General features: G+C 42.7%; 1 protein-coding gene and 1 pseudogene across 1 annotated transcript in view; one reads left to right on the top strand and one right to left on the bottom strand.

The window, feature by feature from the left end:
• Nucleotides 1-70: 70 nt before the first annotated feature.
• LOC123990516 lies at nucleotides 71-17,753 on the top strand (annotated as a pseudogene).
• Nucleotides 17,754-18,382: 629 nt separating this feature from the next.
• The window catches only part of LOC123990518 (coiled-coil domain-containing protein 85C-B-like), a 105,735-nt gene continuing 98,234 nt past the window's right edge, over nucleotides 18,383-25,883 (bottom strand). The window contains exon 6 of the mRNA XM_046291075.1: nucleotides 18,383-21,203. Coding sequence (XP_046147031.1) covers nucleotides 21,114-21,203 — 90 coding nt within the window. The 3' untranslated portion in view covers nucleotides 18,383-21,113. The remainder of the gene's footprint in view (nucleotides 21,204-25,883) is intronic.

The following is a 25,883-nucleotide window of genomic DNA, read 5'->3' on the forward strand; positions in this document are numbered from 1 at the left end:
TTTGGTAGAGTCATCTACATTAGTAGTTCTCTGTCGCTCTCTAGTGGGTCATTTTGCCCAAAACGCGACTGCGCACGCATACAACCCCCGCGCCGGCTTCTGACGTACAACAAAATGGCGGCGTCCATGTTACGATGACTAATTCAATATAAATGTAAAACGAGTTAATCGATTGTTGATAGTGTTACTCAATATTCAGTCTACATGATAAAGGTAATTGTGCTTATTTTCAGATTTTAGACCACGTACGATAGACATGCGTGTGTTTTTGGATTAGTTGAAATGTCATTAGCTGGCGTTAGCCTCTCGAGGGAGTGCTATAAAGTTAAGTTTAGCAAGTTAACTTAGCTAGCTAACGTTAGCAACTTCAGCCTGAAAGCTAGTAAGCTAGCTAGAATGATAAAGGTAAACATCCTTCTAGCTAGCTTACAACACTATATGTTTGTTATGTGTTTAGTTTTTATAACTCTAGCTAGCTAGCTTACTAGCTAACGTTACCCTATTTCTTCATCCAAGATGACAAAACACCATTCATTCATGCTGTGAATGATCCCTTCCTCCTCGGTTGCCAGTCTTCTAGTTCAGCGGCTCCATCACCCTCCTCGCTTCTCCAGATGAAGGAAAACAACCACCCATCTAGTGGTCAAGCCTTCCTGGACCATATCAAGCCATGCTGGTACTGGGACAAGAAGGACTTGGCCCACACCCCGTCCCAGTCCGAGGGCCTGGACCCAGCCACAGAGGCCCGGTACCGCAGGGAGGGGGCCCGGTTCATATTTGATGTGGGGACCAGACTCGGACTGTATCCTTTTACACACTAGATATTGGAAAGTCATTTCATTTAGGGGCAGTGCTCGGTGACATCACACAAAAATATATTACAAGTTCACAATATTAACATTCAATATATCAAAATATATAACCATACACAAGGAAAGTGATAAATATTTACAATGATGTATATCTATGTGTACTGAGTGTATAAAACATTAAGGACACCTTCCTAATATTTAGCTGCATCGCCACTGTTTTGTTCTCGGAACAACCTGAGAGCAACCAGAACAACCTCAATTCACTGGGCCACAGGGATGTAGGCCCATGTTGACTCTACAAGGTGTTGGAAGCGTTCCACAGGGATGTAGGCCCATGTTGACTCTACAAGGTGTTGGAAGCGTGTCCCATGTTGACTCTAGGTGATGTAGGCCCATGTTGACTCTACAAGGTGTTGGAAGCGTTCCACAGGGATGTAGGCCCATGTTGACTCTACAAGGTGTTGGAAGCGTTCCACAGGGATGTAGGCCCATGTTGACTCTACAAGGTGTTGGAAGCGTTCCACAGGGATGTAGGCCCATGTTGACTCTACAAGGTGTTGGAAGCGTTCCACAGGGATGTAGGCCCATGTTGACTCTACAAGGTGTTGGAAGCGTTCCACAGGGATGTAGGCCCATGTTGACTCTACAAGGTGTTGGAAGCGTTCCACAGGGATGTAGGCCCATGTTGACTCTACAAGGTGTTGGAAGCGTTCCACAGGGATGTAGGCCCATGTTGACTCTACAAGGTGTTGGAAGCGTTCCACAGGGATGTAGGCCCATGTTGACTCTACAAGGTGTTGGAAGCGTTCCACAGGGATGTAGGCCCATGTTGACTCTACAAGGTGTTGGAAGCGTTCCACAGGGATGTAGGCCCATGTTGACTCCAATGCTTCCCATAGTTTGTCAAGTTGTCTGAATGGCCTTTGGGTGGTGGACTATTCATGATTCAGACGGGAAACTGTTGAGCGTGGAAAGAAACCGCAGTGTTGCAGTTCTTGACACAACCCGGTGCGCCTGGCACTTATTACCATTACCCTGTTCAGAGGCACTTAAATATTTTGTCTTACCCAATAACCCTCTGAATGGCACACATACACAATTCATGTCACTAGGCTTAAAAGTCCTTCTTTAACTTGTTTCTGCCACTTCATCTACACTGATTGAAGTGGATTTAACAAGTGACATCAATAAGGGATCATAGCTTTCACCTGGTCAGGCTATGTCATGGAAAGAGCAGATGTCCTTAATGTTTTGTACTCTCAGTGTATATTCAATTAGGGTAAAAAAACACAACTAGTTTTTACATTTTAGAACTATAAAAATGGTTTCAAGTCCTCCTCCTGGTTGGTTGAATTTACCCTTAACTCTGTTATCAGACATTATGACACCTTGGCAACAGGTATCATCTACTTCCACCGCTTCTACATGTTTCACTCCTTCAAACAGTTCCCCAGATATGTGAGTATAGCCTTTACAGTACTGGTGTCACTATGCATAAGGGATTTCTGCAATGTTCATTAGTACTATTTATTATCATTTACATTTAGCAGACACACTTAGCCAAAGGGACTTGCAATGCTGTACTTGCCTTCACAAATCAGAATGATTGAACACAGTCATGTTGTCAACATTTTAATCTCCATGGTGCATACCTGTGCTGGGATTAAATGGTGAGTGAGACCTGTGTATTGTGTACAGTTCCTTCAGAAAGTATTCACACCCCTTGACTTTTTTCCATATTTTGTTGTCTTACAGTCTGATATTTCAAATGGATCAAATTGAGATGTTTTGGTCTCTGGCCTACACACAATACCCCATAATGTCAAAGTTGAGTTATGTTTTAAGACATTTTTACTAATTCATTAAAAATAAAAAAATGTTTGTCTCAAGTCAATAAGTATTCAACACCTTCCACAACCCGGAAGGTTGCAAGTTCGAATGCCCGAGCTGACAAGGTACAAATCTGTCGTTCTGCCCCTGAACAGGCAGTTAACCCACTGTTCCTAGGCCGTCATTGAAAATAAGAATTTGTTCTTAACTGACTTGCCTAGTAAAATAAAAGAATGACGAGCCTAAATAAATTGAGGAGTGAAAATGTGCTCAACAAGTCATTTACTTTGCATGAACTCACTCTGTGTGCAATAATAGTGTTTATCTCCACACATACAATTATCTGTAAGGTCCCTCTGTCGAGCAGTGAATTTCAACCACAAACACCAGGGAGGTTATCCAATGCTCGCAATGAACTTGCAGACATTGAATTTCCCTTTGAGCATGGTAAAAGTTATTAATTACACTTTGAATGCTGTGTCAATATCAAATCTATTTTATTTACATAGCCCTTCTTATATCAGCTGATATATCAAAGTGCTGTACAGAAACTCAGCCTAAAACCCCAAACAGCAAGCAAAGCAGGTGTTGAAGCACGGTGGCTAGGAAAAACTCCCCAGAAAGGCCAATACACCCAGTCACGACAACGATACAGGCGTCCTATCTAACTCTGTTGCCGAGAAGAAGAAAAGCACCCAGGGATTTCATCATGAGGCCAATGGTGACTTTAAAACAGTTTTTGTCTGTGATGGGAGAAAACTGAGGATGGATCAACAACATTGTAGTTATTCCACAATACTAACCTAATTCTCCTGTTATCCTGTTTGCAAAGCAAGGCACTAAAATAATACTGCCAAAAGTGTGGCAAAGCAATTAAAGTTGCACGATGCAGAAATCGCTCCACCATTTCCTGGTTGCTAAAGCTCGAATAGTTCCCCTAATTTCGGTTTATGTGACAAAACAAGATAGTATAGTGTAGGGAATCATTGTACCATGAAAACCGCAGTAAATAATATATTTTCCATAATACGAAGTGCTTTGTTATGAATACAAGTGCGCAAATCCAATAAAACACATTACTGAGTAACACTCCATATTTTCAAGTATGGTGGTGGCTGTATCATGTTATGGGAATGCTTCTAATTGTTAAGGACTGGGGAGTTTTTCAGGATGTAAAAAATAAATGAAATGGAGCTAAGCACTGGCGAAAACCTGGTTCAGTCTGGTTTCCAACAGACATTGTGAAATTAATTCACCTTTCTGCAGGACAATAACCTTAAACACAAGGCCAAATATACACTGGATTTGCTTCGCAAGAAGACAGTGAATGTTCCTGAGTGGCCTAGTTACAGTTATGACTTAAATCGTCTTGAAAATCTATGGCAAGACTTGAAAATGGTTGTCTAGCAATGATCAACTTAATAAAGCTTGAATAATAAAAATAAAAAAATAGTGCAAAAATTGTACAATCCAGGTGTGGAAAGCTCTTACAGTGCCTTGCGAAAGTATTCGGCCCCCTTGAACTTTGCGACCTTTTGCCACATTTCAGGCTTCAAACATAAACATAAAACTGTATTTTTTTGTGAAGAATCAACAACAAGTGGGACACAATCATGAAGTGGAACAACATTTATTGGATATTTCAAACTTTTTTAACAAATCAAAAACTGAAAAATTGGGCGTGCAAAATGATTCAGCCCCCTTAAGTTAATACTTTGTCGCGCCACCTTTTGCTGCGATTACAGCTGTAAGTCTCTTGGGGTATGTCTCTATCAGTTTTGCACATCGAGAGACTGACATTTTTCCCCATTCCTCCTTGCAAAACAGCTCGAGCTCAGTGAGGTTGGATGGAGAGCATTTGTGAACAGCAGTTTTCAGTTGTTTCCACAGATTCTCGATTGGATTCAGGTCTGGACTTTGACTTGGCCATTCTAACACCTGGATATGTTTATTTTTGAACCATTCCATTGTAGATTTTGCTTTATGTTTTGGATCATTGTCTTGTTGGAAGACAAATCTCCGTCCCAGTCTCAGGTCTTTTGCAGACTCCATCAGGTTTTCTTCCAGAATGGTCCTGTATTTGGCTCCATCCATCTTCACCTCAATTTTAACCATCTTCCCTGTCCCTGCTGAAGAAAAGCAGGCCCAAACCATGATGCTGCCACCACCATGTTTGACAGTGGGGATGATGTGTTCAGGGTGATGAGCTGTGTTGCTTTTACGCCAAACATAACGTTTTGCATTGTTGCCAAAAAGTTCAATTTTGGTTTCATCTGACCAGAGCACCTTCTTCCACATGTTTGGTGTGTCTCCCAGGTGGCTTGTGGCAAACTTTAAACAACACTTTTTATGGATATCTTTAAGAAATGGCTTTCTTCTTGCCACTCTTCCATAAAGGCCAGATTTGTGCAATATACGACTGATTGTTGTGCTATGGACAGAGTCTCGCACCTCAGCTGTAGATCTCTGCAGTTTATCCAGAGTGATCATGGGCCTCTTGGCTGCATCTCTGATCAGTCTTCTCCTTGTATGAGCTGAAAGTTTAGAGGGACGGCCAGGTCTTGGTAGATTTGCAGTGGTCTGATACTCCTTCCATTTCAATATTATCGCTTGCACAGTGCTCCTTGGGATGTTTAAAGCTTGGGAAATATTTTTGTATCCAAATCCGGTTTTAAACTTCTTCACAACAATATCTCGGACCTGCCAGGTGTGTTCCTTGTTCTTCATGATGCTCTCTGCGCTTTTAACGGACCTCTGAGACTATCACAGTGCAGGTGCATTTATACGGAGACTTGATTACACACAGGTGGATTGTATTTATCATCATTAGTCATTTAGGTCAACATTGGGTCATTCAGAGATCCTCACTGAACTTCTGGAGAGAGTTTGCTGCACTGAAAGTAAAGGGGCTGAATAATTTTGCACGCCCAATTTTTCAGTTTTTGATTTGTTATTAAAGTTTGAAATATCCAATAAATGTCCTTCCACTTCATGATTGTGTCCCACTTGTTGTTGATTCTTCACAAAAAAATACAGTTTTATATCTTTGTTTGAAGCCTGAAATGTGGCAAACGGTCTCAAAGTTCAAGGGGGCCGAATACTTTCTCAAGGCACTGTAGACTTACCCAGAAAGACGCACAGCTGTCATCGCTGCCAAAAGTGATTCTAACATGTGAATACTTATGTAAATTAGGTACTTAATTTTCAATACATTTGCAAACATTTCTAAAATCATATTTTCACTTTGTCATTATGGTAAATAGTGTAAAGATGGGTGAGGAAAAACCATTTTAAACCCATTTTGAATTCAGGCTGTAACACAACAAAATGTGGAATAAGTCAAGGGGTATAAATACTTCCTGAATACTTCCTGTCTCCAGGTGACAGGTGCGTGTTGTCTCTTCCTGGCTGGGAAAGTGGAGGAGACCCCTAAGAAATGTAAAGACATCATCAAGACGGCTCGCAGCTTACTGAACGACGTACAGTTCGCCCAGTTTGGAGACGACCCAAAGGTGAGAAATATCTCACTTCATTCACTCTTCTCCTTCCTCTGTTTGTACAGTGAAGTCCTGCTGGTAACCTTGTCACACGTGCTAACCCAAACGAAACTGTGCTAGCTCGAAAATAGGCTTTTCTTTTCACAGTGTCCTTTTCAGCACAGTTCCAACCATAAAAATGGTGTCCCCCATGTACTTAACACACGTCTAATTTGCGACGTTTGTCGTATTATACAGTGCTCTCCATTAGTCTTCTTTTGTATCGGCATTAGCACAGTAAACTTGAAAATACAAAAAAAGTAAGATTGTGCTGATTTATTAGCACATTGAACCATGTTGCGCGCCGTAGTTTAGAAACTCTCTGGGTTGTACCAAAACAATTACATCACATTCGCATTCCTCCATATGCACCTTCAAGATTATGGTGGATGCTTAACCAGGCCAAGTCAATACAGCTAGATTGTTTTGTAGTAGTGTGAAAAGCACTTGTGTTTCCTTACTTTACGCTCTTGTTTGGGTCCTGGGGTGTATCATAGGATTTTCGCCATCAACAGGAAGAGGTTATGGTGCTAGAGAGGATCCTGCTACAGACGATCAAGTTTGACCTGCAAGTGGAACACCCTTACATGTTCCTGCTGCGATACGCCAAACAGCTCAAAGGTCTGAAAGGTGGTGTTTCCATCTTAGTTTGACTCCATTTCCAACTTTTCATTTCCAACTTTTCATTTCCAACTGTCTTTTTTTCATTCTAGGTGACAAAACCAAAGTTCAGAAGCTGGTGCAGATGGCCTGGACCTTCGTCAACGACAGGTGGGCCAAACATAACACAATAGTTTGGACTCCTTAGTGCCTCTAGTTACGTCTGACCTGAAGGCTTGTATGTTGTTACAGGTCTCCTATGTATACTCCTGTTTCCTGTCATATATAGTACCTCACCTTACAGTGTCTCTAGTTATGTCTGACCTGAAGGCTTGTATGTTGTTACAGGGCTCCTATGTATACTCCTGTTTCCTGTCATATATAGTACCTCATCTTACAGTGTCTCTAGTTATGTCTGACCTGAAGGCTTGTATGTTGTTACAGGTCTCCTATGTATACTCCTGTTTCCTGTCATATATAGTACCTCACCTTACAGTGTCTCTAGTTATGTCTGACCTGAAGGCTTGTATGTTGTTACAGGGCTCCTATGTATACTCCTGTTTCCTGTCATATATAGTACCTCATCTTACAGTGTCTCTAGTTATGTCTGACCTGAAGGCTTGTATGTTGTTACAGGTCTCCTATGTATACTCCTGTTTCCTGTCATATATAGTACCTCACCTTACAGTGTCTCTAGTTACGTCTGACCTGAAGGCTTGTATGTTGTTACAGGTCTCCTATGTATACTCCTGTTTCCTGTCATATATAGTACCTCACCTTACAGTGTCTAGTTACGTCTGACCTGAAGGCTTGTATGTTGTTACAGGTCTCCTATGTATACTCCTGTTTCCTGTCATATATAGTACCTCACCTTAGTGTCTAGTTACATCTGACCTGAAGGCTTGTATGTTGTTACAGGTCTCCTATGTATACTCCTGTTTCCTGTCATATATAGTACCTCATCTTACAGTGGTTGGTTCTCTCCTTCTCTCATCTTACAGTATTCATTGAGGAGTATTGTACGACTTTGTATTTGCCTCCACATCTAAACTGCTCTCTCTCTCTCTCTCTCTCTCTCTCTCTCTCTCTCTCTCTCTCTCTCTCTCTCTCTCTATTCCTACCTCTCTCTCCCCAGTCTGTGCACCATGCTGTCCCTGCAGTGGGAACCAGAGATCATAGCTGTAGCAGTCATGTACCTGGCTGGACGGCTGTGTAAGTTTGACATCCAGGAGTGGACGTCCAAGCAGTCGTCACGGCGATGGTGGGAGCAGTTTGTCCAGGACGTCCCAGTGGAGCTGCTAGAAGGTATAGACAGGAAGTCTCTGACAGGATCTAGTGGAATATGTAATGCTGTATATTTGCCTTTCTGGACCTGCCTTCCAACATTGTGAGAGAGAAGAAGTTATTGATCTTTGTGTAAAAACATTTATTTGTAATGTAACAGTTTAATTTTTTTTATTTTGTCTCGTAGGGCTGAATCATAAATTGAAATCTGTTCCCATAACTAAGCAAATCGCTTATTGACATGGTTTATGCAACATGTCCAGTGTGTAGCATATTTATCAAGTTAGAATTCAACCCATATTGTCCCTATCTGTCACTTGCCTCACCTCGCCTCTCCTAATCTCTCTCTTCCCAGACATCTGTCACCAGATCCTGGACCTGTACTCCCAGGGGAAGACTCCCATCCCTCCAGGCCTGGAGCAGGAGACCAAGCAGAGAGGTCCACCCCACTCCCCGGTCCCTGCCCCTCCTCCAGTCCCAGAACCTCCACAGGACCAGCCTCCAGGGGGTGCTCCACCGCCCCCTCCACCCAAGAAGAACTCACCCCAGGGCAGCCCACCACGCCAGCTTAAACGCACACATGTGAGTGTGTGTTGTATGCCTTACTGCATTGTCCCTGGATGTTTCAGCTAAGCTGGTGATAAAGAAAACCCACTTTTCCCTCTGGGGATCAATACAGTTCATTCATTCATTCATTCATTTTTGTGTAGTATCTATGGATAAAAGTGATCATTCAACCACCTAACGTCATAGTTTCTCTATAGTTTCTCTATAGTTCTGTAGTAGCTTACCATAACTAAAGTGCTCAGAGGTCAAATTTGGTGCTTGTATTGTGTGCCTGCTTGAAGCAGCAGTGTATGTGAGTGACTATCTCTCTTTTTGTCTTCTCAGAGTTCTCTGAAAGAGGAACCTAAACCACCAGAACAAGTGGGTTGTAAGATTCCACGGTTGGAGAGCCCTATGCCCCCCCTGCCCACTTCACAACCCCCTCCTGGTGAGTGTCTCTTGGGTCGTTCCTCCTCAAAAAGCACCAGATAGAAGATTTCAAAATCCACCCTCTCAGATTGTTCTGAAATCGCTTCTGTAGTTAATAACAGATACAATTAGAATTCCGAAACTATAATTTGATCATTGAGAAATTAAGATAATTGTTTTCACACAATTTGACCATTTAATTTTATATTATTCAGATTATATTCAATAAATACGGTATATTACCCAATGTCTGATTTGGACCAAAGTTCTTCCTACCAATGAGACATGAGAAATCCCCTAAAACATTCCCCATGCCAATCCCACCCCAACAACCAGTATCAGTTCTCTGTGTTTGACAAGTAGTATGAAGCTGTGGCTTAGAGTATTGCTTCTCCATACTATATAATGTATTCCCTGTGAATCTGGTTGTGTTTTTTTGCCCCTGCTCAGTGAAATTAGTAATTGAAGCTGCTCGCTTAAGTAGTGTGGAAGTACCAGGTTTTGACCACTAAATGTTCCTGTGACCACACATAATTACTTTTTTTATCATGAGCCAAATCTATTGGTTTTCTCCCCAAAGTTGTGAAGGAAATGTTGTGATCTATTTAATAAACACAAGACACCAGCAAAATGAATAAAAGAGCATGGCAGTGAAGGAACAGCAACATCTAGTGGTCAAAACCTGGTACTTCCACACTACTTTATGGTAAATAATGCAAGTGACTTCAATGACAAATTTCTCTGAACAGGGGGGAAAACGCCATCATATTCACAGGGAATACATTACATAGTATGGTGAAGCAATACTCCAAGCTGCAGCTTCATACAACATACTTCAAACATAGAGAACTGATACTGTATACTTGTTGTTGGGGTGGAATTGTCATTGGGTGTGGGGGGGTCAGTGGCTGTCTTGACAAACAAAATGTATTCCACATGTCTTACTCATTGGTAGGAAGAAGTTTGGTCCAAATCAGAATTTGAGTACTTTATTTATTGAACATTATCGGAATCCTATAAATTAAATTGGTTGCAATCAATAAGATTACTTTCTCAGAGATTAAAATTACATTTCAGCAAAATAATGTTTTAGGAATGTGATTCTTACCTATTCTAAGAACAGTAACAATTTCAGAACTACCTGAGATGATGATGGGTGTCATAGCTTGCTGAAATGACATGGAACAGGTCTTACTTCTCAGTAGTTTCTCATAATTTTCCAAGTTGGCGTAGCAGTCAGACGTCCTTTGTCCTCGTTTTATCGCGTCCCGTGTATATATCTTTTTATACGCATATCTTTTTCAATATTTTTTTTCTTCTAAAACTCAACTTCAAAACACTCCTGCAACCCGCCACACCCAATGTGGTGCGGATCAGTGTTTTTCCAAAGTATTATTCACCTCAAATAAGGAATCCCACAACAGAAGCTAGCCAGCTCACTAGCTAGCAGTCAGCTAATCACTGCTAGCGGTCCACAGCTAACCTTTAGCTCGGAAAGCTCCCGCCAGTTTGTACAACGCGACTCAAACCAGAGCATACCGGACCTATTTTCTCACCATATCCACGGATTCCTACCGCAAGCTCTGGACATTTTCACCTGGATCTTCGCAGCTAGCTAGCTGCTATCCGACTACTGGCTAACGTTTTTCCCGGAGTAAGCACCAATTAGCATGGAGCCCCCATGCTAGGCATTTTCTCCCAGCTTGCTAGAGGCCCATCAGCCACTCCTACAATACCCGGACCTCTTCTACTGCCTGTACGGGGCACGGAACCCTGCCGGTCCTTAACGACTGGACTACGACTTTAACTTGCCGTGTCTCCAGCCAGTCCAACCACTCACTGGACCCCTATTGGTCACCCAGCTACGCATGCCTCTCCATAATATCAATATGCCTTGTCCATTACTTTCCTGGTTAGTGATTATTGTCTTATTTCACTGTACAGCCTCTAGCCCTGCTCAATATGCCTTAACCTACCATTTACTTCCACCTCCCACATATGTGGTGACATCACCTGGTTTAAACGTCTCCAGAGACAATATCCCTCTCAATATCATTACTCAATGCCTAGGTTTACCTCCAATGTACTCACATCCTACCATGCCTTGAATCCATTCTCTCATGCCCAGAAACCTGCTCCTTTTACTCTCTGCTCTGAACGCACTAAACGACCATTCCTGTTAGCCTTTAGCCGTACCCTCATCCTACTCCTCCTCGGTTCCTCTGGTGATGTAGAGGTGAATCCAGGCCCTGCAGTGCCTAGCTCCACTCCTACTCCTCAGGTGCTCTCATTTGTTGACTTCTGTAACCGTAAAAGCCTTGGTTTCATGCATGTTAACATTAGAAGCCTCCTCCCTAAGTTTGTTTTATTCACTGCTTTAGCACACTCTGCCAACCCTGATGTCCTAGCCGTGTCTGAATCCTGGCTTAGGAACACCAAAAACCCTGAAATTTCCATCCCTAACTAGAAACAAGTCTCTCACTGTTGCCGCTTGCTATAGACCACCCTCTGCCCCCAGCTGTGCCCTGGACACCATATGTGAATTGATTTCCCCCCATCTATCTTCAGAGGTCATGCTGCTAGGTGACCTAAACTGGGACATACTTAACACCCCGGCCATCCTACAAGCTATGCTTGATGCCCTCAATCTCACACAAATTATCAATGAACCCACTAGGTACAACCCCAAATCCGTAAACACGGGCACCCTCAAAGATATCACCCTAACCAACTTGCCCTCAAAATACAGCTCTGCTGTTTTCAACCACCCCTCATCACTGTTAAACCCTCCCTAAAACACTTCAGCGTGCAGGCCTTTCTAATCGACCTGGCCCGGATATCTTGGAAGGATATTGACTGCCCTTGACCAGCACAAAAACATCCCGTGGAGTTCTGCATTAGCATCGAACAGCCCCCGAAATATGCAACGTTTCAGGGAAGTTAGGAACAAATATACACAGGCAGTTAGGAAAGCCAAGGATAGCTTTTTCAAGCAGAAATTTGCATCCTGTAGCACAAACCCCCAAAAGTTCTGGGACACTGTAAAGTCCATGGAGAATAAGAGCATCTCCTCCCAGCTGCCCACTGCACAGAGGACAGGAAACACTATCACCACCGATAAATCCACTATAATTGACCATTTCAAAAAGCATTTTTTCCACGGCTGGCCATGCTTTCCACTTGGCTACCCCTACCCCGGTCAACAACCTAGCGCTCCCCACAGCAACTCGCCCAAACCTACCCCATTTCTCCTTCACCCAAATCCAGATGGCTGTTGTTCTGAAAGAGCTGCAAAATCTGGACCCCTACAAATCAGCCGGGCTAGACAATCTGGACCCTTTCTTTCTAAAATGATCTGCCGAAATTGTTGCAACCCCTATTACTAGCCTGTTCTATTCTATATTACTAGCCTGTTCTATATTACTAACCTCTTTCGTATCATCTGAGATTCCCATAGATTGGAAAGCTGCCGCGGTCTTCAAAGGGGGAGACACTCTTGACCCAAACTGCTACAGACTTATATCTATTCTACCATGCCTTTCTAAGGTCTTTGATGCATGCTCGTCACCTTAACAAACAGATCACCAAATATTTTGAATCTCAGCACACCTTCTCCACTATGCAATCTGGTTTCAGAGCTCATCAAAGGTACACCTCAGCCACGCTCAAGGTCCTAAACGATATTATAAACGCCATCGATAAGAGACATTACTGTGCAGCCGTATTCATCGACCTGGCCAAGGCTTTCGACTCTGTCAATCACAACATTCTTTTTTTGTTGTTGAATTTTTACCCCTTTTTTTCTCCCCAATTTCGTGGTATCCAATTGTTGTAGTAGTTACTATCTTGTCTCATCGCTACAACTCCTGTACGGGCTCGGGAGAGACGAAGGTTGAAAGTCATGCGTCCTCCGATACACAACCCAACCAGCCGTACTGCTTCTTAACACAGAGCGCATCCAACCTGGAAGCCAGCCGCACCAATGTGTCGGAGGGTACACCGTGCACCTGGCAACCTTGGTTAGCGCTCACTGCGCCCGGCCCGCCACAGGAGTCGCTGGTGCGCGATGAGACAAGGACATCCCTACCGACCAAGCCCTCCCTAACCCGAACAACGCTAGGCCAATTGTGCGTCGCCCCACGGACCTCCCGGTCGCGGCCGGTTATGACAGAGTCTGGGCGCGAACCCAGGGACTCTGATGGCACAGCTGGCGCTGCAGTACAGTGCCCTTAACCACTGCGCCACCCGGGAGGCAATCACAACATTCTTATTGGCAGACTCAACAGCCTTGGTTTCTCAAATGATTGCCTCGCCTGGTTCACCAACTACTTCTCCGATGGAGTTCAGTATGTCAAATCGGAGGGCCTGTTGTCCGGACCTCTGGCAGTCTCTATGGGGGTGCCACAGGGTTCAATTCTTGGGCCGACTCTCTTCTCTGTTTACGTCAATGATGCCGCTCTTGCTGCTGGTGATTCTCTGGTACACCTCTACGCAGACGACAACATTCTGTATATTTCTGGCGCCTCTTTGGACACTGTGTTAACTAACCTCCAGATGAGCTTCAATGCCATACAACACTCCTTCCATGGCCTCCAACTGCTCTTAAATGCAAGTAAAATTAAATGCATGCTTTTCAACTGATCGCTGCCCGCACCTGCCCGCCTGTCCAGCATCACTACAAATGTGTCTGGTTAGACTGTAAACTCTCCTTCCAGACTCGCATTAAACATGTCCAATCCAAAATTAAATCTAGAATCGGCTTCCTATTTCGCAACAAAGCATCCTTCACTCATGCTGCCAAACATGCCCTCGTAAAACATTTACAAAATAGCCTCCAACACTCTACTCAACAAACTGGATGCAGTCTATCACAGTGCCATCCACTTTGTCACCAAAGCCCCATATACTACCCACCACTGCGACCTGTTGGCTGGCCCTCACTTCATGCTCGTCACCAAACCCACTGGCTCCAGGTTATCTACAAGTCTCTGCTAGGTAAAGCCCTGCCTTATCTCAGCTCACTGGTCACCATAGCAGCACCCATCCGTAGCATGAGCTCCAGCAGGTATATCTCACTGGTCACCCCCAAAGCCAATTCTTCCTTTGGCCGCCTCTCCTTCCAGTTCTCTGCTGCCAATGACTGGAACGAACTGCAAAAATCTCTGAAGCTGGAGACTCTTACCTCCCTCACTAGCTTTAAGCACCAGCTGTCAGAGCAGCTCACAGATCACTGCACCTGTACATAGCTAATCTGTAAATAGCCCATCCAATCCTCCTCATCCCCATACTGTATTTATTTATTTATTTATTTATCTTGCTCCTTTGCACCCCATTATTTCTACCTCTACTTTGCACATTCTTCCACTGCAAATCAACCATTCCAGTGTTTTACTTGCTATATTGTAATTCCTTCGCCTCCATTACCTATTTATTGCCTTACCTCTCTTATCCAACCTCATTTGCACATGCTGTATATAGATTGTTCTACTGTAGTATTGACTGTATGTTTGTTTTAATCCATGTGTAACTCTGTTGTTGTTGGATGTGTCGAACTGCTTTGCTTTACTTTGACCAAGTCGCAGTTGCAAATGAGAACTTGTTCTCAACTAGCCAACCTGGTTAAATAAAGGTGTTCTCAACTAGCCAACCTGGTTAAATAAAGGTGTTCTCAACTAGCCAACCTGGTTAAATAAAGGTGTTCATTTTAAAAAAGGTATATGGTTAAATAAAGGTGTTCAACTAGCCAACCTGGTTAAATAAAGGTGTTCTCAACTAGCCAACCTGGTTAAATAAAGGTGTTCTCAACTCCAACCTGGTTAAATCATCTTTAAATAAAGTCTTAACTAGCCAACCTGGTTAAATAAAGGTGTTCTCAACTAGCCAACCTGGTTAAATAAAGTGTTCTCAACTAGCCAACCTGGTTAAATAAAGGTGTTCTCAACTGGGTTAAATAAAGAAGCCAACCTGGTTAAATAAAGGTTTAACTGCCAACCTGGTTAAATAAAGTGTTTAATGAAAAATAAAGACAGTTGTTCTAACTAGAGGTTAAATAAAGGTGTTCTCAACTAGCCAACCTGGTTAAATAAAGGTGTTCTCAACTAGCCAACCTGGTTAAATAAAGGTGTTCTCAACTAGCCAACCTGGTTAAATAAAGGTGTTCTCAACTAGCCAACCTGGTTAAATAAAGGTGTTCTCAACTAGCCAACCTGGTTAAATAAAGGTGACATTTAAAAAATATATGCAATAACCGCAGTAGCTTCTGATCATCTTTGTCTTATCGGAGAGAATAGCTGGTCAGTTGTTATGTGATGGATGAAGTGGCATATTTATGTGGTGTGTTTAATGAAAGACAGTTGTAGAGATGTGGGTGCAGGGCTTTTCTGTAAGAGCAGAAAGCACAACAGGCGTTCCAATCGTTACATAACTAACTTCCAATCGTTAGGCCTTTCTTAGAATCCCAATTTACATAACTAACTTCCAATCATTAGGCCTTCTTAGAATCCCAATTTACATAACTAACTTCCAATCGTTAGGCTTTCTTAGAATCCCAATTTACATAACTAACTTCCAATCGTTAGGCTTTCTTAGAATCCCAATGTACATAACTAACTTCCAATCATTAGGACTTCTTAGAATCCCAATGTACATAACTAACTTCCAATCGTTAGGCCTTCTTAGAATCCCAATTTACATAACTAACTTCCAATCGTTAGGCCTTCTTAGAATCCCAATTTACATAACTAACTTCCAATCGTTAGGCCTTCTTAGAATCCCAATTTACATAACTAACTTCCAATCGTTAGGCCTTCTTAGAATCCCAATTTACATAACTAACTTCCAATCATTAGGCCTTCTTAGAATCCCAATGTACATAACTAACTTCCAATCGTTAGGCTTTCTTAGAATCCCAATGTACATAACTAACCCCCCCCAGCCTAGTCAGAACAGTCCCCCTCCTCCTGCCCTGCTCTCTCAGACCAATCTGATTACTGTTGCAACGAGTACTCCGCAGGTAGTGTAAAGTCTAAACTCTGGGAATACTAGGAATGACTGTCTGGGTAGAAGTGTGTCGGATGTTTTCAGGTCTCAACCGTTTGGTCTTGTTGAACAGGAATTATAACCTATGATTAGGATGGTTTGTTTAGTGGAGTTGGAAATTACATGATTTCTCTCTTTCTTTCCGTCTCTCTCCATAGATCGTAGAGCACCACCGGTCCCTCCTGAAGCAGAGCCAGCCGTGGGGACTGAACCCGTTCCCCCTCCCCCCTCTCACGCCCCACCCCCCACCAGCCCCCTCCCCTGCCCCACCGCCCCCTCCTCCTCCTCCCTCTAGTTACATCATGGGAATGTCCACCTCTAGCTCCTACATGTCAGGGGAAGGCTTCCAGAGCCTACAGTCTATAATGAAGACAGGGGAACCGTCCTATGCCCCCATGCCCCCAACTACGGTCCCCCCATGCCCTATCACCCTCACGTTTACCCTAACGCCCCACCCCTGGCCCCCCACCCAGCGCCTACCCACCCCCAACCTGCCCCCTCCTTCCCCAGCATACCCTCCACCGGGCTACAACCACAGCTACCCTGAGTACCCCCCTCCGCCTCCACGCATGCCCCCTCCAGGGATGGGTATGCCTCCTGGGGTGTACCCCCTGCCACCAGGCCAGCCTCAGGTGCCCCTGCCACCCCCTGGCATGCCCATGAATCATGGGGGATGGATGAGATGAGAGGAAGAGAAATGTGGAAGAAAAGTAGAGGAATGTCTGATGCTTAGCAGTCCTGTTCCTGTTGCAGTCCTGGGTCGTGTTCATTAGGCACCAAACAGAAGAAAGTCCCTCAGTTTGGTTATCTGAACTTGTCCAATAAGAAATACTCCCTTTTCGGCTTTCTGTTGCAAAACAGTTTGGTACATTGTGTCCTAATGAGTACGACTCTGGAGTCCACTGGTGATCTTAACGAATAAAGGAGCGATCTGTTATTGTACATTATCTTAGAGGCGTTGTGTAATCCCATACATGTAAAGCTTTATGATCCCTGGAATCTGAACAGGCATTCTGTAGAGATTCTATCAGTTCCACATTCCAAAGGGTTCCTTTTGAGAAAACACGAGGCAGATGATATTGAATCCTTAACATGGTTGAACATATTTTGAGATTAATTGAAAGGAAATACAATTGATATTTAGACTGATGGTCCGGTTAATGCTACAAAAAGGCTGCTTGTTTTTGCTTACATTTTTTGTCTGTGTGAAAATAAAATATTTTCAGTAATCAATATTGTGATAACTTTACCTTGTGTGTGGAAAACAAAGTTGGGTTTATCGCGGAAAATACCAAACTTATTTTTTCCCCCTTATTATTTTCATTTAGCTGTGTGATTATTGGTTAATCTGTCAAATGTATTGGACTGGATGTACCCTGTATAATTACAGTAATTGCACTTAAACTGTTACTTGTAGGAGACATGAACTGAAAGACGTTGGTAACCCATATCTGAACAGCAGGACGATAGAGCACTGGACAGCCAGGGGTGTATTTGTACATAATGATCAACTTTACCATGTCAAATCTGAGCGATGGGATCTTTTTAGAATGCTTATATCAATAGTGCCTTAATTAGGCTTTACTTTAACAAACTATTTTGTGCTTTCTATACACACACACACTTTTATGTCTCGTAGGCCCTTGGGATAATAAAATAAATTTCTCTTACTTTGAAACGAGTGTTTGTGTAGTGTTATTAGTCTAGCCAGTGCTACTATTACTGCCATGACTCGTTCCTCAACCCTGCTAATTGAGGCGAGTGTTGAGTGTTTTATGTTGTTGTTGATGTGTGTCTTGGGGTGTATTCACTAGGAAGGAACCAAACGGAACGGGGGAGGGACCTACTAGAATATGTCCAATAGAAACTTGTTTCCGTTGCAAAACGTTTTGGACTAATGAGTCCAGAGGTGACGTTCAGACCGTCTGCTTCTCAGGTCCTGACCTTAGGAACAATGAGCTCCACTGTTTTGTCTATTTGTGACCCCCACCCCTCCCCAAACTACACCCACACATTCACTGACCAGTGGTCTAACCTGTATCCTCTGTATCTGTGTCCACTTTGAAGGTTTTCGTCAATACTGTCAGTCCCATTCCGTTTATCCAACTTGAAATGTTAAGTTTCTCAGAAATAAAATACGGTACATTGATCATTCACTATATAAACCAGCAGAGTGCAGGTTTGCTCAAGTTCTGAATTCCTGTCACTTCAGTATGGGAGGGTTTGTATCGTACTGTATGTGTTTATCAGTTCAGCTCAAGTCAGCATTTCCTCACACATGAATTCAGAGAAGATACAGAATTACAAAGAGAGTAATTGTTTATTTTTTTTCTCAAAATCATCTAAAAGTGACCTAGTTCAATTACTTTTTTATTTTAATTTTAACTATCACCATGGGAAGACAAAAACGTTTACATTCATGCTAGTTGCTTTAGGAATAGTTTGCATTAAACACTGTAGGGTCTGTGTCTGAAATAACAACCTATTCCCTATATAGCACACTGCATATGACCAGGGTCAGCACAAGGCAGTGGTCGAAAGTAGTGCACTAGGGAATATATTGCTATTTTGAGATGCAGACTAGGTTCTAGGATCATCGTGACTTCTAGTTTAGCACATATATACAGAATTTGAAAAATACAACAAAGTTCAAAACACAGGTTCCAACTCAAAATCCCATGCAGAGAAAAATGTGGCACATCTCAAATCAAAATGCCAGACTGAAAAGCATTATATCATTATAACATATCATTATATCATCATATCATCATAGCTTCAAATCAGTTGTTCCTAGAAAAAAAGGACACTTTTTGAAAATCCATACTTTCATTTTCTTTTTTGTTGTTGTAGTAGACCCTATTAGAGAACCCGAGGAGGACGAATCGTAAGAATGTACGGTCAGAAGCCTCAATGTTCTAATTTGGAAAAACTAATACTAGAGCCAGGAGAGCTTGAGCTGTCAATCATTCCCAATTGCCCAATCAAAAGACCTGGATACCAATCCAAATCTCCTGATAGGTCAAAATCTTAAACTGGCCAATCACATGACAGCCCTATTATTGGATAGCTCTCCCCATTTTTTTTTATCGAAACACCTGGCAATAAATAGCCTTGAACAGTTTGATCATAACAGTCCTTATTATTTCATCTGACATCATTATAATTCGTTAAAACGTGGCTGTATCCAAAAGCATCCATGGGAAGACTTGCTCTTTCTCACATTCCAACAGAAATAATTTTCTACAAAACATGCACAGTCCACTGCTGAAACTCATCTGCAGTATGCACCATGGCTAACAACACAGTCATATTATGCTAATTGAAATGAAAAGCATTCCATTTATTTGACAACTTTCTTAGCTTTCAATTAAAATACTGTGTTGTACAGTGGTTTGATTAATGCAATAGTTACTGATGACCAAAAATAGCCAAATTAGTCTGATCTACCCTTTATGACAGTAGCATAAAATCCTTCAAGTTTCAGAGAACATTTCTGAAACATTCTGTCATGGAGATTTATGAAACGTATTATTTCATATAAAATGAATGCAATAAAATGTGTTCAGCAGTCTCCAACCCTGTAGTAACCAGGTGTCATCAGTCTGTTACACACAGGCAGCCTGGCCAAACGTCAACATAGAATCCCCACCATATCCACAGAGGAGCCACAGGGTCGGGGGAAAGCTCTCGTTATTTCCCAACCTGAGAAACATGATTGTCTTAGAGCAGACACAACCTTGTACATTTTAGTAATAAAAAACCAAAACATTGACTCTTGGCTGAGACGGTTTAGATTTAAAATGGCCTTGATATGTTTACAGGGGAGATGAAGTAATCATTTGTTTCAACCAACTACGGTAAAAAGATGACTGGTTACCGTAGAAAGAACCCTGTTCAGTTGTGTGCTTTTGTAAAACATAAAACCCACAAAACAGTCCGTTTATAACACATGGCCACGCTAGAATAATAATAAAAAACAAAAAGCTCAAAATAAACGATAACAACAACAATGCAGTGCTATGTTTTTTTTGTTTACATACTTTACACTAGTTTTAAAAGTGATCTCTATAATAGTACTGTATTAATAATAGACTTCTCTTATGAGCATAGGGTGCTATGTATCATATCACAATGGGTATCACGTATTAACACTTTGGATGCTAATGCTAATTCTGCTAAGGCAAGCATTAGCTAATGCTAATTCTGCTAAAGCCAGCATTAGCTATGGCTAATTACGCTAAGGCTAGCATTAGCTAATGCTAATTACGCTAAGGCTAGCATTAGCTAATGCTAATTCTGCTAAAGCCAGCATTAGCTATGGCTAATTACGCTAAGGCTAGCATTAGCTAATGCTAATTATGCTAATCAACCAGATAAAGGCAAAGCATAACTAACAGAGGAGCTAGCTGGTTTTTTTTATTGGGAAGTACTATGAAGGAGTGGGGTGACATTGCTCCTGGACACTGATCCATGGTCAGTTCTGTACATTACCTCTAAAGGCTCAAGATCAGGATTGAAGATGGATGAAGCTGATCCTAGATTTGTCCATACGACACACTTGTAACCCAAAATGTAACCATATCTGACATTATCACAGCGTCACTTTAACATCCTAGAGATCCTATAGCTCTCATCTGAGTTTCTGTCTTTTTTTAGCATAAAACAAAACAACATGAGAGTTTGGTCTGTAATAGTCATCAGCACTGTGTAAAGTGTAAGCCTGTCTAACTATAAACCTAAAAATCTGTAATACAAGGAAAGTGGCAAATCAGTGGAACTAGCTGCCAGTTATCAACAACACTGGAAGTTCAAACGAAATGTGTGTGTATGGGGAGTTGACTAGTGGTGAGGGAGAGATGGAGAGGTCCATTCTGTAGTTTTCCTGGGTCGTATGATGTCCAGTCACATATCCCAGGAGAATGGTGGGTGATGGGACCTATAGTCAGTGGGAGAATGGTGTTATGGGTAGTGTAGGTAGTAGGAATGGAGAGCATGTAGGAAGGTCTCTCTCTCTTTCTCCCTCTCTGGTTGCTATGGACTACATGGGGCCTTTGAACTGGTTACCAGAGAGATGCTGTCTGATAGACGGCTTAGATCCTGCCACGTCGCCCAGCTTTCTCCACACCACCTGCTCACACACACGTACGCACACACACACACGTACGCACACACATAAAAAGAAAACAAACAAATAAGTTATGTTATGCAACCTTTTTTCTATACACAGAAGCTGAAATTCAATCATTTTGATGTTGATGCCATCAAAACACAATGTGCAGGAAAAGCATCTCTGTCCTCACTTGGTCTTTAACTAACTGAATCCCCGGTGGAATCTCTCTGTCCTCATTTAGTCTTTCACTAACTGAATCCCCGGTGGAATCTCTCTGTCCTCATTTAGTCTTTCACTAACTGAACCCCTGGTGGAATCTCTCTGTCCTCATTTAGTCTTTCACTAACTGAACCCCCGGTGGAATCTCTGTCCTCATTTAGTCTTTCACTAACTGAACCCCTGGTGGAATCTCTCTGTCCTCATTTAGTCTTTCCCTAACTGAACCCCCGGTGGAATCTCTGTCCTCATTTAGTCTTTCACTAACTGAACCCCCGGTGGAATCTCTGTCCTCATTTAGTCTTTCACTAACTGAACCCCCGGTGGAATCTCTCTGTGCTCATTTAGTCTTTCACTAACTGAACCCCTGGTGGAATCTCTCTGTCCTCATTTAGTCTTTCACTAACTGAACCCCTGGTGGAATCTCTCTGTCCTCATTTAGTCTTTCACTAACTGAACCCCCGGTGGAATCTCTCTGTCCTCATTTAGTCTTTCACTAACTGAACCCCCGGTGGAATCTCTCTGTGTGTGAGATGACAGGACACAGGGCCCCATAGATAATACGGGACATAGGGCCTCATAGATAATACAGGACACAGGGGCCCATAGATAATACAGGCCCCAGGGCCCCATAGATAATACAGGACACATCACAGTCTGGTCCCTAGAAACTTTTGAATAGGCCCTGAGGACGTGGATATATATGCCTTCCTCAGCATTCACCTCCCTCTCCTCCCCCTCCAAAAACCATGGCACAGCACCGGGTGAAACTCATAAGGCTCGGAGCCAGAGCGCGCTGCTTAGACCACAGTGCCACTGCAGCTCATAATGCTCTAGCAAGCAGGGAGAGGACTTAATCATATTTGATGGAAACAGCACATTGTTTTGAATTATTTTGTTAATATTATCCCCAACCCATAGCCCTTACATTAACCCCTCGGAATGAAAACCTAAACTTAACCCTTTGAGTTGTTACTGTTTTAACCCTGTAACCAAGTGGAATTAACCCTGTAACCATGTGGAATTAACCCTGTTACCAAGTGGAATTAACCCTGTAACCACAGAATTAACCCTGTTACCAAGTGGAATTAACCCTGTAACCAAGTGGAATTAACCCTGTAACCAAGTGGAATTAACCCTGTAACCAAGTGGAATTAACCCTGTAACCAAGTGTAACCAAGTGGAATTAACCCTGTAACCATGTGGAATTAACCCTGTAACCATGTGGAATTAACCCTGTTACCAAGTAGAATTAACCCTGTAACCACAGAATTAACCCTGTAACCACGTGGAATTAACCCTGTAACCATGTGGAATTAACCCTGTAACCAAGTGGAATTAACCCTGTAACCACAGAATTAACCCTGTAACCACACGGAATTAACCCTGTAACCATGTGGAATAACCTTGTTACCAAGTGGAATTAACCCTGTAACCACAGAATTAACCCTGTAACCACACAGAATTAACCCTGTAACCACACAGAATTAACCCTGTAACCACGTGGAATTAACCCTGTAACCATGTGGAATTAACCCTGTTACCATGTGGAATTAACCCTGTTACCAAGTGGAATTAACCCCCGTAACCACACAGAATTAACCATGAATTAACCATGTAACCACACAGAATTAACCCTGTAACCACGTGGAATTAACCCTGTAACCACATGGAATTAACCCTGTAACCATGTGGAATTAACCCTGTAACCACGTGGAATTAACCCTGTAACCACGTGGAATTAACCCTGTAACCATGCGGAATTAACCCTGTAACCACACAGAATTATGTTTCTCTCTGTGTCTCTCTCTCTCTCTCTGTGTCTCTCTGTGTCTCTCTCTGTGTCTCTCTGTGTGTCTCTGTGTTTCTGTGTCTCTCTCTGTGTCTCTCTCTCTCTGTGTGTGTCTCTCTTTCTCTGTGTCTCTCTCTGTCTCTCTCGCTCTGTCTCTCTCTCTCTCCCTGTGTCTCTTTCTCTCACTCTCTGTGTCTCTCTCTGTCTCTCTCTGTCTCTCTGTGTTTCTCTGTCTCTGTGTTTCTCTGTGTCTCTCTATCTGTGTGTGTCTCTCTTTCTCTGTGTCTCTCTCGCTCTGTCTCTCTCTCTCTCCCTGTGTCTCTTTCTCTCACTCTCTGTGTCTCTCTGTCTCTCTGTGTTTCTCTGTGTCTCTCTATCTGTGTGTGTCTCTCTTTCTCTGTGTCTCTCTCTGTCTCTCTCGCTCTGTCTCTCTCTCTCTCCCTGTGTCTTTCTCTCACTCTCTGTGTCTCTCTCTGTCTCTGTGTCTCTCTGTGTCTCTTTCTCTCTCTCTGTCTCTCTCTGTGTCTCTCTCTCCCTGTGTCTCTCTTTCTCTCTCTCTCTCTGTGTCTCTTTCTCTCTCTCTGTGTCTCTTTCTCTCTCTCTGTCTCTCTCTGTGTCTCTCTCTCTCCCTGTGTCTCTCTGTCTCTCTCTCTCTCTAATCAGTAGGCATTTTTTAAATAATGGAGGGAAGAAGCGGAGAGGAGGGGTGCTCTGATCTTTCCCTGCCTGCTCAGAGAGATGAATTGCTCTGACAGTTGGGCTGCGAGATCCTCTTATAAAATATTCCAGCTAGAACACCGCTCCACGATGGGACACAGACACAGAGGAGCAACCAGTGGTGTAGTGGAGGCTCTATGCAGTGGGCATTGCGTATTCTTGATGCTTATGAATGTAGTGTAGTGGAGGTACACTCTGTATCAATTATGCAGTACAATAGAGAAATCATCCACAAAGTAGCCTATACAAAGTGAAATATAGTCTAGTTTCAGAGGAATACCAGGCAGCAAGAGCATGCAGCTCTCAGAATAATGACACCGGTAGCCAGTAGGGTAGGTTGGAAAGGCCTTTCAACTTACAGTGCCTTGCAAAAGTATTTGGTCCCCTTGAACTTTGCGACCTTTTGCCACATTTCAGGCTTCAAACATAAAGATATAAAACTATATTTTTTTGTGAAGAATCAACAACAAGTGGGACACAATCATGAAGTGGAACGACATTTATTGGATATTTCAAACTTTTTTAACAAATCAAAAACTGAAAAATTGGGCGTGCAAAATTATTCAGCCCCCTTAAGTTAATACTTTGTAGCGTCACCTTTTGCTGCGATTACAGCTGTAAGTCGCTTGGGGTATGTCTCTATCAGTTTAGCACATCGAGAGACTGACATTTATTCCCATTCCTCCTTGCAAAACAGCTCGAGCTCAGTGAGGTTCGATGGAGAGCATTTGTGAACAGCAGTTTTCAGTTCTTTCCACAGATTCTCGATTGGATTCAGGTCTGGACTTTGACTTGGCCATTCTAACACCTGGATATGTTTATTTTTGAACCATTCCATTGTAGATTTTGCTTTATGTTTTGGATCATTGTCTTGTTGGAAGACAAATCTCCATCCCAGTCTCAGGTCTTTTGCAGACCATTCAGGTTTTCTTCCAGAATGGTCCTGTATTTGGCTCCATCCATCTTCCCATCAATTTTAACCAACTTCCCTGTCCCTGCTGAAGAAAAGCAGGCCCAAACAATGATGCTGCCACCACCATGTTTGACAGTGGGGATGGTGTGTTCCGGGTGATGAGCTGTGTTGCTTTTACGCCAAACATAACGTTTTGCATTGTTGCCAAAAAGTTCAATTTTGGTTTCATCTGACCAGAGCACCTTCTTCCACATGTTTGGTGTGTCTCGCAGATGGCTTGTGGCAAACTTTAAACAACACTTTTTATGGATATCTTAAAGAAATGGCTTTCTTCTTGCCACTCTTCCATAAAGGCCAGATTTGTGCAATATACGACTGATTGTTGTGCTATGGACAGAGTCACCCACCTCAGCTGTAGATCTCTGTAGTTCATCCAGAGTGATCATGGGCCTCTTGGCTGCATCTCTGATCAGTCTTCTCCTTGTATGAGCTGAAAGTTTAGAGGGACGGCCAGGTCTTGGTAGATTTGCAGTGGTCTGATACTCCTTCCATTTCAACATTATCGCTTGCACAGTGCTCCTTGGGATGTTTAAAGCTTGGGAAATATTTTTGTATCCCAATCCGGCTTTAAACTTCTTCACAACAGTATCTTGGACCTGCCTGGTGTGTTCCTTGTTCTTCATGATGCTCTCTGCGCTTTTAACGGACCTCTGAGACTATCACAGTGCAGGTGCATTTATACGGAGACTTGATTACACACAGGTGGATTGTATTTATCATCATTAGTCATTTAGGTCAACATTGGATCATTCAGAGATCCTCACTGAACTTCTGGAGAGAGTTTGCTGCACTGAAAGTAAAGGGGCTGAATAATTTTGCACGCCCAATTTTTCAGTTTTTGATTTGTTAAAAAAGTTTGAAATATCCAATAAATGTTCTTCCACTTCATGATTGTGTCCCACTTGTTGTTGATTCTTCACAAAAAAATACAGTTTTATATCTTTACGTTTGAAGCCTGAAATATGGCAAAAGGTCGCAAAGTTCAAGGGGGCCGAATACT

The sequence above is a fragment of the Oncorhynchus gorbuscha genome, linkage group LG12, assembly GCF_021184085.1.
Source record: "Oncorhynchus gorbuscha isolate QuinsamMale2020 ecotype Even-year linkage group LG12, OgorEven_v1.0, whole genome shotgun sequence".
NCBI classification, from domain to species: domain Eukaryota; kingdom Metazoa; phylum Chordata; class Actinopteri; order Salmoniformes; family Salmonidae; genus Oncorhynchus; species Oncorhynchus gorbuscha.